The sequence below is a fragment of the Xiphias gladius genome, chromosome 1, assembly GCF_016859285.1.
Source record: "Xiphias gladius isolate SHS-SW01 ecotype Sanya breed wild chromosome 1, ASM1685928v1, whole genome shotgun sequence".
Taxonomy (NCBI): Eukaryota; Metazoa; Chordata; class Actinopteri; order Istiophoriformes; family Xiphiidae; genus Xiphias; species Xiphias gladius.
In genome coordinates, this window is record NC_053400.1 from 22,417,002 (window position 1) to 22,436,708 (window position 19,707).

Here is a 19,707-nt window from a genome sequence, read left to right on the forward strand (position 1 = left end):
TTTTATCGTCACATTACTAGTGGTAATGAATAATACAAATACTGAGTTTAAAATACTGTACCACTGACTTTGGCTAAAATATACACTAATATGAGTAACATTTTCCTCATTTTATACTTATAGTACTTGTGTTTACGATTTTCTGGGAATTTTTAGCCAGATGCAAATGTCCTTTAAAGATTTAAGTGCATCTTTGACAAGTGCACAAGTCTGACACAGATGTACCGTCAATTGATCTGTTTGTGAGATTCATGATGAGATAATCCCATTTGTCACTTTATTGTAAAAGCAAAAGGAGCAACAAACTGTATTTACAGTGCAGTATTTTGACAACCTAGAACTATTTCTCAAATAAGAAAAGTTGGTGCGCTAAAATTGGTAACACCTTCTGTCGTGCCATATTGCTGATTGTGCATTTTCCTCAGATTATTATTATTACCAGCTTGCAAATTCACTACATTAGGAGTTTACAGCACAGGCAACTCTAAATTTTGACAACATGACCACATAAACCCTTCAAGCCTATTCAACTGTCTACTGCAGCTACCAACTCTGTAACAACTTAAACTGTAGTTTAGGTCTACTAGCAATGGTTCAACATCAATAACGGTCATGCGAAACAAGTCTAGTACGCGCCATTAGCTTTGTACTTAAGTTAGCAGGCATGTAGAATGAAAATAGCACTGTGTCCAAAAAAATGCAAGGGGATGTGTTGGTGTGGGCATTGTGCTACAGGTACCAGTAAAAAAAAAAAAAAAAAAAATGAAATATGAGCCAGTCTCACTGAAATGAAAGAGAAGGCTGTGGTTTGTAAATGCAGTGTTACTGTCTGTCCAAAATGCCTCTCAATCACTGTCGCATGCACACCTCTGAATACATCCAAGTTATCCTGGAAAGCTGAATGAACTCAGAAAAATGACACACTGGCCTCATTTGTCTAACTACAGTTTGTGTCTAAAGCCCCTAATGAGAACAAGCTTCTTCTACCAGTCAATAGCACAGTATGACCTCCATTACAGCAAGCCAGGAGCAAGAACTTTAAACTCCACGTCCCATACAAGATTCATAAATAAGCCTTGATAAAGAATTCACACAAGTAAATCATCTGTGCGAAGGCAATTACCCACAAAATATGAAGAATGCAAAGTACAAAAAGCCTCACTAACAACAGGTGTAACATTAGAGTGTTGTTAAAACGGACCGTGGGATGAATCACAGCCTCTTTATAGCCACCAGCCTGGCTGTACAGACAGAAAAGAGCTGAGTGGTGAAAATGCATGCACTGGTCAAAGGGGTGCTTAGATCCTTTGTGTTAAGTATACTGCCCCACAGGATGCTAGGGGAAAAAACAAAGTATGGCTGCACGTATTGGTGAGCAGGGGTGTGGGCCCCGACTGACGGACCTCCTCTCTTTGGTATTTAGGTATGCCCTTGCTTTTCATTCACATCCCACTCGCACAAGCGCAGAGGCCCATCTCCCCACAGTCTTCCCCTCCCCCCTTCCTGTTGTTGCATTTCAATGTAAATCGGTGGATGAATGGCTGCAGCTGGCCCATCAAAAGGCCAGTCCTGCTGAAGGGCCTTGGTGATTGAGATTCAGCCAGGCCACACCACCTCTACCCTCCCCCACCCAATACTTTGTCCTAGCACCCTTACCCCGTGTCTCAGCTTATACTTTATGTCCAACTCGAAGGGGACGGCCAGGCGTAAGAGGGCTTAAAGAAAACTGATATAGCCGTTTGCCTCTGAGCACAACAGTAGTCAGCATGAAGCAATTTCAAAAAGTAGCAATAAATCCCAGACATTTTTTTTTTATCTCAGGGTGACAAAAGTTGGTTATGGTCTGTTCCATCTCTAAAGTGATGGGAAACAAAAAAGACAAAACTGCTTTCCAACATACAGGTATATCACATCTATATGAAATAAAATTTCCTTCAAGTAATTTCAAACCCCCTGCAACCCAGACAGCACCTAAGCCCTCTGAAAACCTAAGGAAAAACCTGGTGTTAAACACTGATGCCATTATGCATGTGTAATGCTAGGACAAACAATGCGTCTGATTTCTGGTAAATTTACTTCAGTTTTGGTGGTGCTGAATACCACCATCAGTATATCCCACTACGAGGGCCTGCACAAAATGATAGGGATGCACTGATCAGACTTTCTCAGTCCCAATACCGATACTATTACCTGGGCTTCAGGTATCGGCCAATACTGAGTACCGATCCTATAACAGTGTTTAATTAATAAGCTGTTAGCCTCACTGTGCTTTATTTTAGAGATTACCTCATTTTTTCCTCAGGTTTACTGAGAGAATTGGTATAATTTAATTAATGGTAATTACAATACACACACACACACACACACACACACACACACACACACACAAGTTTGTTCCTTATTTAAGATCAGGAACTACATAATATGGTGCACTTTGCCTGTAATTTTAGTGATGGTTAACACTGGCGGAGTGATACAATGTTAAGGGAGTGAGGTATCATGTTTGTGGCCAGTGTTCAGTGGTCCTACTGTTGAAGCAGACTTTAAAGGGGACCAGGTTACACAGAGGAAGCTGTCCCCATGTTCTTGCTTTAGCCAGGATCTTAAAGTACTTTAATTCAATGAAAATAAAGTTTATAGTTACCACTAAGAGTGACCAGCCTTACACCACTGTCAGCAGGTTTGTGGACTGCTAATTTTTTTTTGAAGAGTTTTGCCAGGGATTAAGGAGCTAATTGCCCATGCTAGAACGGTGGCCGTTTTCTCTCTCCTTTCTACTCCTGCTACAAACTAAAGCTAAGCTAGTGACTCGGTCAATGTATTGGTGGAATAAAATGGGCTCTGTCGAACATTTAATGAAAAAAAACAACAACAAAGGACAACATATGTGAGTAACAGAGACTGCCACAGTGGACAAAACTTTTTTCTGTTCTCTTCGTTGATTTTTGTGCTGCTTACGAACTTTTACTTGGTGGGGATTTACCGGCGTACTGCTGTAGCATGACCATGTACGCGCATGTAAACAAAAACATAGAATAACATAGAAATGAATTGAATAGATTGGCCCTATTGTCACTGATATCCGATCCAGCCATTTGAGTCAGTATCGGAGCATCCCTAGAACATGAATGCCCAATGTGCAACAAGCACTTGCAGCTCTTCGTCTAACAGTTCACCGTGTAGAACTGATCTCACAACAGTGGTTAAAATGTCCCAATGTAGATTAAGACCAGCTTATTACCTCAATAATATCTAACTAACCTAATCTATAACTCTGCTGGCAACAATTGCCATGCTTACTTAAAATTAAAAAGCCTTATACAATTTTATTCACTAAAGCCTCTAACTGTGAAAAGCAGGTTCCATATGCAATGAGTTAGATCTTTTTCCTCTCGTCTTTACTCTTGGACTTATTACTGTGGCGTTTTTACTATGATCTGGTTTATAACATAGATTGTTAGGAAGTTTTAAAAAACATATTATAAGCATGGAAAACCATTATAATGGGCTTTAAGATTCCAGAGGAGCAACAGAGATGGTAAGTGAGTACAGACAAGCTAGCCTGTCTTGTCTTCTTCTCCATGTGTCAACGACAGGCTGAACAGACCAGAACAGCTGGGCCCAGAGGGACAGATCACACAGACTGTCTCTGCCATCAGCTCCCAGACCTGGCCGACTAACCTCAGGACATTTCCAATGCCGTGTATGGATAATATATCATCACATGCAACCTCCTGCTCAGCAGCACATCCAATCAAATTACCAACTGTTGACTCCAGATTTGCACCACCCCTAATTCATGCCTCCAGGTCAACGGGAAACCAACCATTTGTCTAATAGTGTTACCTACTCATGTTTTCTCAGTGTGGAACACATGCACAACTGAAATGGGGCTTTTTATAGTCAAGACTTTCACCTATTATCATTGTTCCTTACGATAAACCCTTGAGAATTTCAATAGTATGTAGTAGTATATAATAGTATCTCTTTGACAAATATGTTAACTAATAAAACTGCTAAGAAGATGTGTTGGTATAAGGGAACAAATTAACAAATTAAATCTACCAAAATTAAATTTAACCGTTGAGTTCACAGTGTGAGACAAATATGAGTAAAACTTATAATGACTGAGCCTGAGCCTTTTTGGTATAACTCATAATGAAACTCAAAGTGTAATAAAATGGTACCCTGTAGGCCTACATAGATATCTCATGCCACTCTTATACAGCCTGCTCAAGGCAGGAATGTTGTGCCTTTTCCACCTCGCTGTTCCATATAAAAAGGTACGAAAACAGAATGGGGGGCATTTTGTTCTTGCAAAAAGACAAGAAGCAGAGGTAGTAGTGTCTCTTCTTATAATCTTCAGTTACACTTATGTTTATTCACCTTACTGAAAGAAAATTAATTATAATGGAAATTTGAATAGTTTAAATCAATAAGGTAAACGGGCTAAGTTGCTGGTCAGCCCATATCATAATGTATTTATTAAAGAATGGCAAGACAAATCAAACCCCCCCTACTCCTGTGTGATACAAGTTTTGAAATTTTCTACATACCTGAAATTAAGATTAAGCATATTAGTAACTTTCCCTTAAAAATAAGAAGACAAAATATTCCTTCTTCAAGCTCCAATCAGAAAGATCAAAAGCCAAGTCTGTAAAAAGCACATTTCTGGAGAAGCAGCAGCATGCCAGAATAGAGAACCTTTCCCTTTGATGTGCAAGAGACTGAGGGAAGAAAAAATATTATCAAGAGTGGTGCAGTGGAAGACTAGCACGTAAGCACAACCTACCATGAATTAAAGACGGCGTCAACCATCAGGACTTCCTAAACCCCAAAATGAGGCTCTACAGTCCCTGAGGGAAACAGCAGGATTGGGGCCCGCCATTTTGTTCCATTTCGCTTCGAGGATAGAGGAGGGGGCAAAGGACTAGGCTGAATTTCAAAGGGCTTCAGATGCCATTTGAGTATCTGCTGAGATTGTGCTGGTAGAACAGCAGCTATAAAAGATTTAGACAACTCGAACAGGGAGGAAGAGAGGAGAGTGAGGGAGGAACTGAGACATGGAGAGAGAGAAAGAAAGGCAGAGACAGACAGAAAGGGGCAAGAAACAGGAGTAGCCATGCTTGTTTACCTAAAAGGACCACACTCCCAGCACAAGAGGGGGAGGGGAGAGCTTGCATAGACAGAGGGCAGGCAGAGTGGGTGCTGGAGTTGCAGCTTAAGGCTTCTTTTCCCTCTTACCACTAGCACAACTAGCTGCTGTATTCTTTAATTTGAACCTCAAGAAGGTTTCTCAGCAATATTCAGGGAAGAAATTGCACAATGAACTGCGTACTGTGTCATCCACCTACGCGTCTTATTATTATATAATACATCTTATAAGGGGGCATGAGAGCAGGAAAAGTACTGCTTATTTTTTTCCCTCGACGACTACTGATATAGAAACAAAACTACAAAAGTTTTGTTCCAGTGTAATGTCTTCATCTTATCTACTCATAATAAGAAACTCTTACAAGACCAACAGTATTTTGGCCACTCCTTAAAATATTACACAAGGTAATGGAACATAAACAAATGTGCCTTTTAATGCATATTAACAGCTTTGTACAAACATACAAGATGCACAGAGAAATCTGATCATGACATTAGATGGAGCAACGTTATAGACAGAGGAAGACATGGTGTCAATACTGCCAGCCACATATCATTTATATATGACATATTATTTGGGGTAATATTATCTTGACTAGTCATGTACAAAAGGAACATAATGGATATACAATCATGTTGCAGAATGATGTGCTTATAAAAGGAATCAATTGCTAGTATGTTGACCTGAAATACTTGCAACTCAAATAAAAGGGCAGGAGTAGGGCTGACAATCTTTTTTAACATCAGTTAACCTACCAATTACCTTTCCGATGGACTGATTAGCCACTCAGGTCATAAACTGTAAGAAATATTCATAAAAACATAACATGTGTCTGTATTAGATCCATAACTGATGTCTTCTAATTGCCTATTTTGTCTGCATAACAGCTAAAAAACCCAAAAGGTATACAATTTACAATGATATGAAAAAGATAAGGCACGAATATGCTCACATTTGAAAATCTGAAACCAGCAGAGGTTTGGTATTTTTACCTGACAAATGACTTAAATGCCTGGAGTGGATTATGGATTATAATGGCCCTGCTGCATAAATTATATGACAAATTTCACTGACAAATATTACTAAGAGTACATAAAAAGTTATTCAGGTTCACATACAATGGATTTCAACAAAACATATGGCTTATTTTCACATACAATGGATTTCACCAGAACATGTGGCTCAGTTTCACTAAAAAGACAAAATACTTACTTACAGTGACTAATTTAATACATTTGCAGGGTCACTGGTGTAAAAAAAAAAAAAACCACACAGCCACTCTGCAGTTTGACTGTTGTGGTCCTTTATGAGAATAGACTAAAAAGTAAATATGCAGAGTCATGTTCTGAAGCATGATTTCTACTGTGCAACTACTGCAGTGGTCTCTGCATCTTTTTTTAATCTGCTCTCTCGTTTACCATTCTTTTCATGTTTTGATGACACTTCTACTTTCATTTGGGTTTAACGGTCTCAAAATCAATACTTGTGCGTGGTTGGCCATTCAATGATACTGATAGGACATGGTTATAATAAACATCTGCTTCATCCTGTGCAACTGTTACTGTCGAGTCACCCAAACAGAGCAATCTAGAACTCCTTGTTCTCTCACTTTCACCCGTTGTTATTTTGTCATGATTCACAGACTCAGTTGTGTTTGTCTTTAACTCAGCCTTTTAGTCAGTTTACAAAAATACACAGTAGGCCACCTAAGAATCAGATAGGCGGCAACAACAACAACAACAGCAGATGAGCAGAAACATAGACATGCTGCCTACATTTCTGTTACACAAAACGTGTAACCCCGAGCTACAATCACAGCTCATGACCTTTCTGACCCCAGCAGAACTCGATTTCCTGTTGCAGACAGAGACTATGCCTTAATTCTCTAGTACCACTTATAGTAACAGAGACAAAATCTAGCCTTTACTTATGGGAACCATGTGGGACGTACAGTTCGGGGGGGTCAAGCAGCATGGCAAATATCTGTACTTTTGACAAGATATAATTTGACTTAATCTCTGAAATATCTAAAAAAAAAAATTTTGGAAGGCACATTTGATTTTTGATCTGGCATTTTCATCATTCCTGATTTACAGCTCCTCAATACTGTCTGGGATTGGCTATTTATGAGTCAACTGCAATAATCTAAAATAGAATTTAACACTAGCAAATACTTCCATAAGGAAACAAATAAATAAAAGGCACATGTGTCCACTACATTGTAGACCTGTGAAATGTGTGTACAGAATATAATGTCAAAAAACAAAAAAATTCTACTATCAAATTGACTGACAGGCCCAGCAATAGAATGACATCACTTAATATGTTAAAGGGAAACTTGAATTCAAATGACATTTTCAATCACTATGAAAATGTTATCATACTTTCACAATGTAAACACATCAGTGATGTATGGTAATGTATAAGAGATAAAATCTGTTAAGAATTCTTCAAAATTGCCTTGGTTATATTCACATCTCACCCACTATAATGTATGTATATATAACAGAAAAGAGCATTCAATAAAATTTGAATTGAGGCTTTAACTGTAGCAGAGAGAAATAGGACCTACGCAAGCTCAAGGGAGACAGAGACATGCATCACTGCCTCTGCAGTGTAGTCAACATGAACGCCCCAACAAACTAAAACACTCTCAATATCTTGGTGGAAAACACCACCAGCGGCACTGCAGTGTTTTCTTCAGCACTGGTACTGCACCAAAGTGGAGAGGTTCTCCTCCACATTCTGTTTCCTTCTACAGCTCAACTCAAATCCAACCATAATGTGCCTCTCCTTTCCATCTTATTTACCACAGAAAACACAGTCACTCCACTGAATCAACTTAGGGTATTGTGACAGTTATCCATCCATATAGCTCACTGTTAGTCTACTGGGTATTTACAGGCACTTCCTGTTAAATCCAGATAGCCTGTGGGCATTTAAAAGCACCGTTTTTTAAATAGTCCTACAAAGAGTTTTAGTTCTGACACTCTAGTTCATTACTTTCCTTACAGACAGGCTTGTAGCACATCCATTTTGCCTTAGGGGTGGAACAGACCAGCAAATGGACAAGACATATACTTTCATGACAGGAATTTATGACGCTGTGCACACTGTACTGGATAAGCAGGTAAACTGGTTTTGCATTAGGTCAACTGCAAAATAACTAGTGCCATTTTGGGAATCAAAAATAGGTCAACATTTAGATGTTTTAGTATATTCCTTTGAAAAATGTAATAATATTTTTTGCCTGGGATATTGCAACTCCCCCTTGGTGGTAATCCTGAGAGTATGCAAAAAATTTAAACCCAACATAACTGTAAAACTTACTGTACATGTGCGGTGTAAGTTAATTCATTTTTGTTTCCAAGACAAGACTTCTAAAAAACACATGCACAAGGCTGACTTGTTAATCTGTTATCTTGCATGTACGGATACGTGCATGCATGGTATCAAAATATGCAGCACTAGTTACTTACTTAAAACATTTAAATTTAGTTTTAACATATCTACATACTGCCAATGCCCGTCTCATCACACATGAGCAATTACTCACTACAGCTAAATTATTTGCCAAATTTGCCAAAACAACTTCAGATGGCTTACGTTACCAAAACGTGTAACGCTCGTAATGCATTACATTTCTGATCAAATTATCGGCATTTCAAAAAACACAGCTAAGCATAACCATAGAAAGGCTGCGTTAAATAAACAGAGCAGCGTGGTAAAATCTTTTAAATATCCAGTGAAAACAAAAATAATTCAATAAATATAGCACGTGCTTTGAAATCATTAGTAAATGAAGATAGTGCAAGTTGACCTTAGTCTCAACACACAACAACCCGAGTTAACCACGGGGGTAGCAATAGTCAGTTTGTTGTTGTTAACGCGTTAGCTATGCAGTGCCAGTAAAAATGCGACTTACCTCTGTTTGAGTTTCCACAAATTCAAATACTTAAATGAATTTTTAATAATTAGTCTATGCCGCGATGTTTTCGGCCGATGCTGGATGGTCCCATTTGTTGCCGTCGGTTCAGTATAGACTGGCCCGGAGACATCCGCATAAACTCACGACGACCATCGCAGCTCAAAAGCAGCTCAGTAGAATCGAGGCTAGCGCTAGCTTGATAAAACCTTGTAGACCAAAAAACAGACGTCCAAAGAAAAAAAGACTAAAATATCCACGTAACTGGTTTACAGCGTAGCTATTTCATCTTCACCACAAATTGCGAACCTTTAAAAGTCCATTTGTATAACGGTAGGCTTGCTTGACTGGACGCATACCATCAAAATATCATATTCTGTTTCGGTTTAATCCTCTCCGCCAACCCATTCGAGCGGTTTTCGAGCGGCCTTTGACTTCGGTGTGTGGACGTACGGGACGGAAATGCTTCGGGAATAAAACGAGCGTGCTGATTGGCGCTAGCGCCGTAGGCGGATACCGTTTCCGCGCATGCTGAAACTGACGCCATTTTGGATCCGCAAAGCCTCCTGTTCCCGCTTCAAAACAAACACAAGCTTGGCTCCAACGTGGCTGACTCACTGTGAACAGTTTCAAATGCAAGAGAACACACTCCATTATATAGTTGGAGACCAAGAAAAGGAAATGGAGTACAAGCATTGGGTGCAGTCGTTTTTCTACATCTGTAGAAACCTTTAACTTTGTTTATTCAGATTCGCTGTTTACACATTCGGATTTTACATAGCTTAATTAAAAAGCTAACGCTGACGTGTACTGCAAAATGTAAACTAAATAACTGTAAGCATTTTGTAAATATGCTAACAAAGACATTCACGAAACGATGTATTAACTGTCTGTAATGGCTAACTGACTTCACATAAATGTACAATCACAGGTATCGGTAATCCCCATATATTTTGGCCCTTATCAAGCTTTAAATTTTGTTTTCCGTGGATGGGGGGGCACACCTCTGTCTCCTAGGTCAAAGGAGACGGAGTAAGCAACCAAGCGGAGCGTGCCGGTGAACACACTTGACGCACCCGTGGTCAAAATGAAACGCGACAGGATGAAACGAAGGCTCCCATTGGTTCAAAGAAAAGATTTTGTACTCTTATTGGGTTTCTTGAAAAGTCACTCAAACTGACCTGTACACGTCGCTTTTCACGATGTTGTTGATTTCATTATTTGCAAAATCAGTGGGGGTATGAGAACCCGCAATCTGCTTTTGCTTTCGTTCTAGTTACTAAAGACTCCCCGAGCTAATTTCACTGTTATGTGCGCCTTCAAGTAAAGAGCAGAAAGTCGTTAATACAATTACGATAATTTGCAATGAAAACCCGCAAACTGTGCATGACACATGGCTCCATGATACTGCATCTCAAAACATGTGCTAGGTTTTTACAAGTTGGATCTTAAAACTGCCAACAAAATGCGTTCATATGTATTTATTTTGCTAAACCCAACTGGATCAAGGTCCACTGAAGCCCGAGCTCTACTTAATAAACCTAACTAATAGCGCACCCTGCTGGTCTACTTCTAAAGTGTCAACACACTTAGAAAAATATACTTTCCGCATTTTACATTTTTCACAGTGGGTTCAGAGATTATAGACAAGCCCATATAGTCATCTGAACACAGAATCATTTGATGAGGTGAAATACTATTTTTTTTTACGTTTCGTATTGCTGCTATTATCTGGACAGACAATCAATCAAAACATATTTTTATATTTTGCTCGGGGCAATTGTTGTATTGTGTTTTATTATTTGCCAATTTATTATTATTTTAGTACTATTTAAATAGGTCATTGCTATAATTATACAATGAATTTTTTTTTCTTGTATTTTTGTATTGTTTGTTCGATTTTAAATATTTGTCAGTGAAACAAGTTTGGATATATTGTTGATTTTCTTTAAATAAAAACAATAAAGCGGGGTTTAACCTTATTACTATACTTGTATGAATATGGATCTTAGAATAATCATTGTGGAACTTATAATAATAATTTAATCAGTTGAATGCGCGAGGGAAACTGTGTCTAATGCAGTAGACTTGCTGCATTGTGCACTGTCAAAGTTAGTCTCAAAAAGTGGGCAGAATTTAACATTAATAAAAAGCTAGTGAGTGTTAATTACAGTTCACAGCATAACTGAGAGATTGCAGCGTTTAAATTGCATTTCTATTACCGGTGCGCAAACGTCTGCGCAGCTGGTAGGTCCTTGAAGAACAAGAAAGGTTGGAGTTCAAAGTTCGACGCAAAGATGATTTCAAAGCCTATGAGATGTGTTAAACTGCACTTATGCAATATCCAGCACAGATTAAATACTGTCTCTGCAATTATGAAAATTTAGCCAACGGCGATAAAATCGAATTTAGAGCAAATTCGTATTTTATTTTTTTTGCTTTCTATTCCGTGCGCAGGAAATCTGAGAGTAGGTATTTGCAGTGTTGATTTCGAGCTGACATCTTTGTTTGGCTGCACGGTTAAATAACGTAGCAAGCTAGCTCCGAACGGAGGTTTGGGGTAAACAACCGTCTTAAAACACACAGTTGTAGCTTAGCAGAAAGCTGATAGCTATGGCATAACAACTGTCCAGGTAATATACTGCAGTCGGTGATAACAGGCACTATGTCAGCTTTGTTGTGGCAGAACCGTGCTGGCCTTTGCAGAAAATACGGTACAGGTTTATCGTGGGCGCTGTCAAGGCGAAACTCTCATGTATTAGCGAACAAGTCGATATTCGGCGACACTGGTCAAAATGTGCTGTCGAGATGCGCTACCGTCAGCAAGATGCTTCTGGCAAAATCGGAGCGGACGCTCACAAGTCAGCCACAGAAACTCCTTCAGGTACGCCAAAATAGATCAGAGGTTCACCGAACATGATAGTTGGGTGAGAGCTTCTCTAAGTACAACACCAGATTTTGAGTAAAATCTAGAAAAAGTCAGACCGCCGTTACCTTAGAGACATCTTGCAATGGGTCTGTGAGGTGTGATCTGTATACCTGTGGCCTTTTTTTTTTTTTTTTTTTTTAAATGCATTGTATTGTGATGAAGTTTTAATGCATGTGTAAACTACTGCAGTTGTTTTTCCTTCCTCTCTGTCATGTTTTACTGATGTTTTGTCACAACAAAATATTCCCATTGTAGAGTCTTCTCCACAGACCTTTGAGTCCTGGCATGAAGAGAATTAGCAAAGAATTAATCAGGAGCAACCTGCTGAGGAACCCTGTTGGTTTGGTAAATCTATTAGGTAAACATTCAGTTTTATCAACCTTACTATGATTATAAACTCATATACTCATGATATGATTGTATTTTACTTACACATGATGAAAAACACCTTGATTTCAGGGGCAACAAACTTCTTCAGTACGTCTCAATCTAAACAAGAGAAAAATAAAAGTAATGGACCAAAGGGAAAAACTCCAGAGGAAGATGAAGGCAAGTGATAAACTGCCTTGGCACATGACTGTTAAATTACTGCACAACATCTGGCTGTGGTCTTCATGTTTTGTTTTTTTTTTCTCTGATCCTTTTCATTCCCTAATCTGCGTCACCTTTCAGAGGAGAAGAAACGTCGTGAGCAAGAGGACCAGATGTACCGGGAACGCCTGCGAACCCTCTTCATCATAGCGCTCATCATGAGCCTGCTGAACTCCATAAACACCAGTGGCGGTAACATCTCTTGGAATGACTTTGTCAACGAGATGCTGGCCAAGGGAGAGGTTTCACGTGTACAAGTCGTTCCCGAGAGTGACATTGTAGAAATCTACCTTCATCCAGGAGCCGTTATCTTCGGACGGCCTGTACGTCGTGCAGGATTTAATGCAGACACGCAATTAGCATCAGAACTTTCATAGCAGATATGCATGCTAACCTCTCATTTCCTGCCATGTTGCTTGCTTTGCAGAGGCTGGCGCTCATGTACAGAATGCAGGTTGCCAACATTGACAAATTTGAGGAGAAGCTTAGAGCCGCCGAAGAAGAGCTGAATATCGACACTAAGGACAGGATACCAGTGTCGTACAAACGCACCGGATTCTTTGGGAAGTAAGAACATGACCTTTCTCAAAGCAAGTTTAAATCGAAAGAAATCAAATAAGAGGCGCCTGCAAAGGTTTAATGAGCAATTTAAAGGAATGCTATATCCATATCGAGTTAAAGGATGTGTCAGCCTTAAAAACCTCATTTAACTTGTCACTGTGTTGGATTATTCTTCTCATTAGTAATTTCATAAAGAGCCAATAAGTCGGTTTCTTTTAAAAATGTGTGTAATGTCTTGAACCCCTGATTTCATCCCATCTGTTCACTTTGCAGTGCAGTCTATGCTCTGGGGATGGCTGCTATCGGCGTGGCTATTCTCTGGTATATCTTTCGACTCGCAGGCATGGGTGGCAGAGAAGGAGGCTTCAGCGCTTTTGTGAGTGACACCGCGTCAGCAGAGCGGCATGTGTACATTTGGGGTTCTTGTTGTGTCCCACTGATTTTAACTAGTTGATTAATTGCATATTACAACATACTTAACAGAATCAGCTGAAGATGGCCAAGTTCACCATTGTGGACGGCAAGTCGGGTAAAGGTGTGAGTTTCAGAGATGTAGCAGGCATGCATGAGGCTAAGATGGAAGTAAAGGAATTTGTCGACTACCTCAAGGTAAGAAACCAGACTCAATATAATATATATTGTTCTTGTACAGTGTATTTGCCATGCTTTTTATATGAAGCAGTCATTGAATATTCAATCCACCTTAAGTAATCTAAGGATGAGGTGAATCTGATTGATGGTTTAGCTCACCCTTCGCTCCAATTTTTACTTGATGAACTGAAGTCCTTTGTATCTACCATGCAATCTCACATTAGTCTACTACTCAGCACAGTGATGTTATCTGTTGTCAGAATCCAGAACGATACCTCCAGCTGGGAGCCAAGGTTCCCAAGGGTTCATTGCTGCTTGGGCCTCCAGGCTGTGGGAAGACGCTGCTGGCTAAGGCTGTAGCCACTGAGGCCCAGGTGCCCTTTCTGGCTATGGCTGGCTCTGAGTTTGTGGAGGTCATTGGAGGTATGTAAAGATAGCACAGGCAATTAATATGACGTGAAGCCAGTTAACGTACATCAAAATAATGCCGATATTCAACATGCACGAATACTGCTGGTTATGATGATATATATATTTTTTTTATTTTAAAGTTTTATTTGTATGGGGAGCATGCAGTATATCCTGTAGCATAAACCAATGCCGTATACCACAACATTTATAGGCTAAGCCTATAGATTTAATGTCTTTTCCTGTTTTACACTGCAGGGATACATTGTAATTTATTGAACAGATCTGACTCATTTATAGGCGGAATGCCCTTATTTTCTTGGTCATCAAACGTTACTAATGCTTATTTCACAAAATTTTGTTGTCTGTAAATATCTCGAAAATTCTGTCACACCAGAGGTTTCAAATTATTGGTTAACACATATATGTGTGGGCGTCACCACTCAGCCTTGTCGTGGCAGCCTTTTTAGAAGGTTAATTTCTGAAAACAGATGAGATACTGTATGTTACAGTTTTGGACTGACTGGTATTGCGTTTGTGTGTAGGCCTGGGTGCCGCTAGGGTCAGGAGTCTGTTCAAGGAGGCTCGTGCCCGAGCACCCTGCATCGTCTACATCGATGAGATTGATGCTGTGGGAAAGAAGCGCTCCACCAACATGTCAGGTTTCTCCAACACTGAAGAGGAGCAGACCCTCAACCAGCTGCTGGTAGAGATGGATGGTGAGTAACGCTTGAGATTTCAGAGCAGTTGGATGTCATCAGGGGCAGACTTTTCAGACAGAATAATGATACTCTGAAATCTTACTCTTCTTTTGCAGGAATGGGAACAACAGACCATGTCATTGTCCTTGCTTCCACCAACAGAGCAGATATCTTGGACAATGCTCTCATGAGACCAGGCAGACTGGACAGGCACATCTTTATAGATCTGCCCACATTGCAGGTAGTCTTTCTTGAGCGCTCGCAGTTGCCAGAGACCTCATTTACAAAGTGATCAGTCACTGTGTGCAGCAATGTGGTTGCTGAAATCATATATCCTGTTTTTGTCCCCACTTCTTGTTTTTGTAATATTGTAAAGCAAAACCTTGTTGTGTGTTTATTTACTATTGACAAACCACTGTAACTGTGGCAGGGAACGCCATAGTTTATTTCGCAATCTTATATGTAATGCTTTTTTTAAATTTTAGTGTTATAATAAACATCTGCCTTACAGAGGAAATGTAAGGCACTTCCTCAACCAGCCACTATTTTTGCTGTTTTGAAATATATTAAATGATTTCAGCACTATCACTTATCAAACCAAACCAAGTTTTTTGTGAGTCCTTGCACCTCTTGAAACTAGTCCTTTCCTACAAATGAGTATCCTATTAAGCTGTTCCAGTATATATTCTCAAGTAAACAAACCTATAATACTGTGACGACTGAACCATGTTAGCTGCTTGGGAGGTTTATACAGATTTTTTTCAGTTAAATCTACTTTGTTTCATTTTTATCATTGTCTCTCAGGAGAGGAAGGAGATCTTCGAGCAACATCTGAAGATCCTGAAGCTGACCCAGCCAGCTAATTTCTACTCTCTGCGTCTGGCTGAGCTCACCCCAGGCTTCAGTGGTACATACATATTTACTGTTTTGTCCTCATGTAAATGTAAATCTATGAACATCTGTGGCCATAACAAAATAATGGCCTGCACCCATGAATAAATATAAACTCTTGATCAACAAATACAAAACATCTTTGTACATAATAACACAACATTGTTGATGTTTACTGAAATGTCATTCCCATATGGTGACCATGAAAACTTTGTTGCCAACTCACTGTGTCTCTGCAGGTGCCGACATTGCTAACATTTGTAACGAAGCCGCTCTTCATGCTGCCAGAGAGGGACACAAGTCCATCGATACCTTTAACTTTGAATATGCAGTGGAGAGAGTAATAGCAGGTACAGTGATGCCCACTGTGCATCATGGCACACTGTGCCATGGGAAAAACAATACATTTCATGCGTCTTAGTTGCTACTCTGGAAAAATCTGACAAGTCTGTGTGTCCGCAGGAAGTGTAAAGAAGAGTAAGATCCTGTGTAAAGAGGAGCAGAGGGTGGTTGCCTTCCATGAGTCTGGACATGCCCTGGTGGGATGGTTACTAGAGCACACAGAAGCAGTCATGAAGGTAACACTCTCCCGTATATTTGCTACTTGATGTAGTGTAGGCTTTTATTGGAAAAGCAAGACATGTCCTCCTTTAACACATAATTGTATGTCTGCCATATTTTGTTTTAATCAGATTAGTCATATAGATAGTGTGACTTAACTGATGCCTGTATTTAATTGGAGAGTAGAGATTAGGTGTAAATTTTCATTAAAATTTAGTGCAAATATCTTGTTAGTAAATCGGTCATTGCTCAACCTTATTGATATGAGTGTTTTGGGTTTTTTTTTTTTTTTTTTTCCAGTTTCTACAGATACAGGAACTGTGTATTATGTCAAAGTTGTGCAAATGACCCTGGGTCTCTTTTCTATTTCTATGCTGGTCTGAATCATCCAGTATATGCTCCACTTGACTTTCACACATCTATGAGTCAAAGCCAGACTGACCAGGACATCAAACTAGGTGTTAAATATGCAACACTCAGTTAACATGTAGATCGATATTGGTTGCCAGATGGGCCACCAACAAACCCAGCCTCAGTACATTTATGAATGAGTACAAATTATTAAGCCAGAATTATGAATTAAAGGACCATTGAGGTCTTTTCGTTCTGCTGAAGAAGACAGTGCAGGAAGACTTGATAAAATGACAGACTACAACAAAAAAAATATTTAATATACAGTGTGATAGACAATTATACATAGTTTCCTAACATTTTTAAGATGCATATAAAGGCCTTGGAGACAGTCATTTAACAAAAGAAGCGAGGCTTCACCTTCAGTTCTTTTCAGTTCGTCGTGTGTTTTTCAGGTGTCCATAGCCCCGCGGACTAATGCAGCCCTGGGATTTGCCCAAATCTTACCTCGTGACCAGTACCTTTTCACCAAGGAGCAGCTGTTTGAGCGGATGTGTATGGCTCTGGGAGGAAGAGCTGCTGAGGCTATCACCTTTAACAAAGTTACAACAGGTACACTCCAGCTATTTCATATCCACTGTAATCACTCCCTTCTCACATGCATATCACCTTCTTTTAATGCTTAACGCTTCTCACTTATCCTGCTGATTGCTTTCAAGTAATTTCTTCAAAGCTTTCTACTACTCAAATTCCTAGCCCTTCTCAGTCTTAATATTATCTAATTATTTTTTGATAAAAATTGTATAATTCCTAATATGAAATTCAGATTATTTTACTTGTTTCAAGAATTGAAATGATAAATTCCTGAACATCCAAGTGTAAATGCTCTCCTATACTGTGTTAAGGATACCTTACTACCCAGTGGGATTTTTACCTTAACTTCAAAACAGTGTTTGAAGTATCCTTGCTGTGTGCCCGCAGGAGCTCAGGATGACTTGCGTAAGGTGACACGTGTGGCCTACTCTATGGTGAAGCAGTACGGCATGTGTGACAGTGTCGGACAGGTCTCATTCCCCGACACAGAGGAGCAAGGTGCCATTGGACGTCGTCCTTTCAGCCAGGGCCTGCAGCAGCAGATGGACCACGTGGGTTCTAAAATTGGATTAGTTCCCTGTTCTCAAATTAGCACACCATGCATGTTGACATAATGAGTTCTGGTTATCACCTTAAAATCTTGATTTTTAACTTTTGCGGTTGTGATTTCATGAGGCCAAAGTGTTAACAGCTGCTGTGAAATAGGATGGGTTACTCTATCATCTCCCTGTTAATCTTACATAGTACACAGTGAATGTTGTTTTTGACAGTACTTGTTGCTCTTTCAGGAGGCTAAGATGTTGATAGCCCGTGCCTACAGACACACAGAGAAGCTGCTGATGGACAACAGAGACAAGCTGACACTGGTCAGTTGTTCGTTCTTTGTTTATAAGTTTTGTGCATCCTAACCTTCTGTGTTATCTTTGGTTTATTGTGAAGTTATAATAAGTCACACCTATTTGGGGTCTGTCTTTCCAGTTGGCCAATGCGCTGTTCGAGCGTGAGGTGGTGAACTACGATGACATTGAAGCCTTGCTCGGGCCACCACCCCATGGGCCCAAGAAGATGATTGTCCCACAAAGCTGGATTGAGGCTGAGAAGGACAAACAAGACACAGGGGAAGACGAACCTCAACCACCTCCCCGCAAACACAGAGAAGAGGACATGAATCCACAGCTGGTCTGATCTTAAAATATACATCTCAAAGTTCTTTTCCACTGCTGCATTTTGTGGGGGTCACCAGGGGCTAGGTGAATTTTATAAAACCTGGTACTGATTTCCTCACTTTGAAGCTTTAAATGCCTTGAAAGTGAAATCGTCAAAGTTTCTTAAAACTCTGCAATCCATTCATACTTTGGCACTTATTTTCCATTTAGCTGATCCATTTAAATAATCTGAAATCTAAGGCCTAAACAAGCCAGTGCAACTTTGAGAATTATTATTTTGGGAGAAATTCCACTATTTTTCCTCACTTCCTTGTTGCACAGCCATATTATTATGCCCTGGAAGCACTAAAAACAAGTCTATTTATACAGCATATCACTAACTAGCATAAAGTGCAGATAGTTTAGAAAGGCCATCTAATCAGCATTTACTGAATGTGCAGTCAACAATTAAATGCTCTTTCTTTGAATTCCCCAACACTGTGTGCTAATGCCTGAAACTGATGTGGGATCGTTTTATGCAGACATGGTGCAACATATACAGGTTTGGATTCCAGTATTAATCTGTACTGAAAAAAAGTTGAATTTCGGGTTTTTCCTACTTTGGTGCAAATGGCATCTCTGACAAATATATTTGCATTCATTCAGGTGACTCACATCTACACAAACATATTAAGTTCTGCATTGCGGTTGGTATTCAGATGAGCTGCAGACAAGAATTGCAACATATTGTAGTAAATTGCTGTGGACATCATTACATAACAGCATGCACTTGAGTCATTTTTTTTTTTTTTTTGACCAGGCTAAAACAGAAGCGGCAAGGACCAAATTAACCTGTTCTCCATCAAAAAAGGAAACTTTTTTACAATTTTACAACTTGAAATACCCCTTTAAGGTTTAAATATCAAAGTTTCTGTCATGTTGGTGATCAAGCGGCAGGTATTACTCCACACAGCTTGGTCCTTCTCTCACTGCGAGACATATTGATTGAGTTAATAGATGGACTAGGTTGAGTTAGTGTTTTCTTTGGAAAAAGTCTGTATTAGGGGCTGTGTATTGCTTTGATTGCCACAAGTGAATATGAAGTCCCAAAGGACAGTGTTGCTAAATATTTAAATAAAGTTTTATTTAAATATTGTGTGTTGCTCTTTGTGTAGCATTTCATTTCAGTGGTAACATATGTGTACGTATGAATTATGAGTAAACTTAGTGCAGTTCATTTCATAATGAACAATATAGACACTAAATAAAAGATTTACATTTATTCTGTAGACACCAGTAAAATC

The 19,707-nt window shown here is 39.5% G+C and overlaps 2 protein-coding genes across 3 annotated transcripts in view; one reads left to right on the top strand and one right to left on the bottom strand.

The window, feature by feature from the left end:
- ankrd11 (ankyrin repeat domain 11) overlaps positions 1–9,555 on the bottom strand; it is a 97,448-nt gene extending 87,893 nt beyond the window's left edge. The window contains exons 1-2 of one of the 2 annotated variants that reach the window (XM_040118582.1): positions 9,440–9,555; positions 9,081–9,289 (exon numbers count right to left, since the gene is read on the bottom strand). The gene's annotated coding sequence lies outside the window, so the exon portion shown is untranslated. Of the gene's footprint in view, positions 1–9,080 lie in introns of both variants that reach the window. The other variant, XM_040118665.1, reaches the window with a different exon arrangement.
- A 1,805-nt stretch (positions 9,556–11,360) lies between these two features.
- spg7 (SPG7 matrix AAA peptidase subunit, paraplegin) lies at positions 11,361–19,559 on the top strand. The gene is made up of 17 exons (XM_040134352.1): positions 11,361–11,964; positions 12,265–12,367; positions 12,469–12,558; positions 12,682–12,923; positions 13,028–13,167; positions 13,435–13,537; positions 13,645–13,770; positions 14,013–14,175; positions 14,706–14,879; positions 14,978–15,102; positions 15,666–15,768; positions 15,992–16,102; positions 16,215–16,330; positions 17,120–17,276; positions 17,646–17,809; positions 18,047–18,124; positions 18,237–19,559. The coding sequence occupies exons 1-17, from the start codon at positions 11,746–11,748 to the stop codon at positions 18,441–18,443; spliced, it is 2,421 nt and encodes an 806-aa protein (XP_039990286.1). The 5' UTR covers positions 11,361–11,745; the 3' UTR covers positions 18,444–19,559.
- The last annotated feature ends 148 nt before the right edge of the window (positions 19,560–19,707 follow it).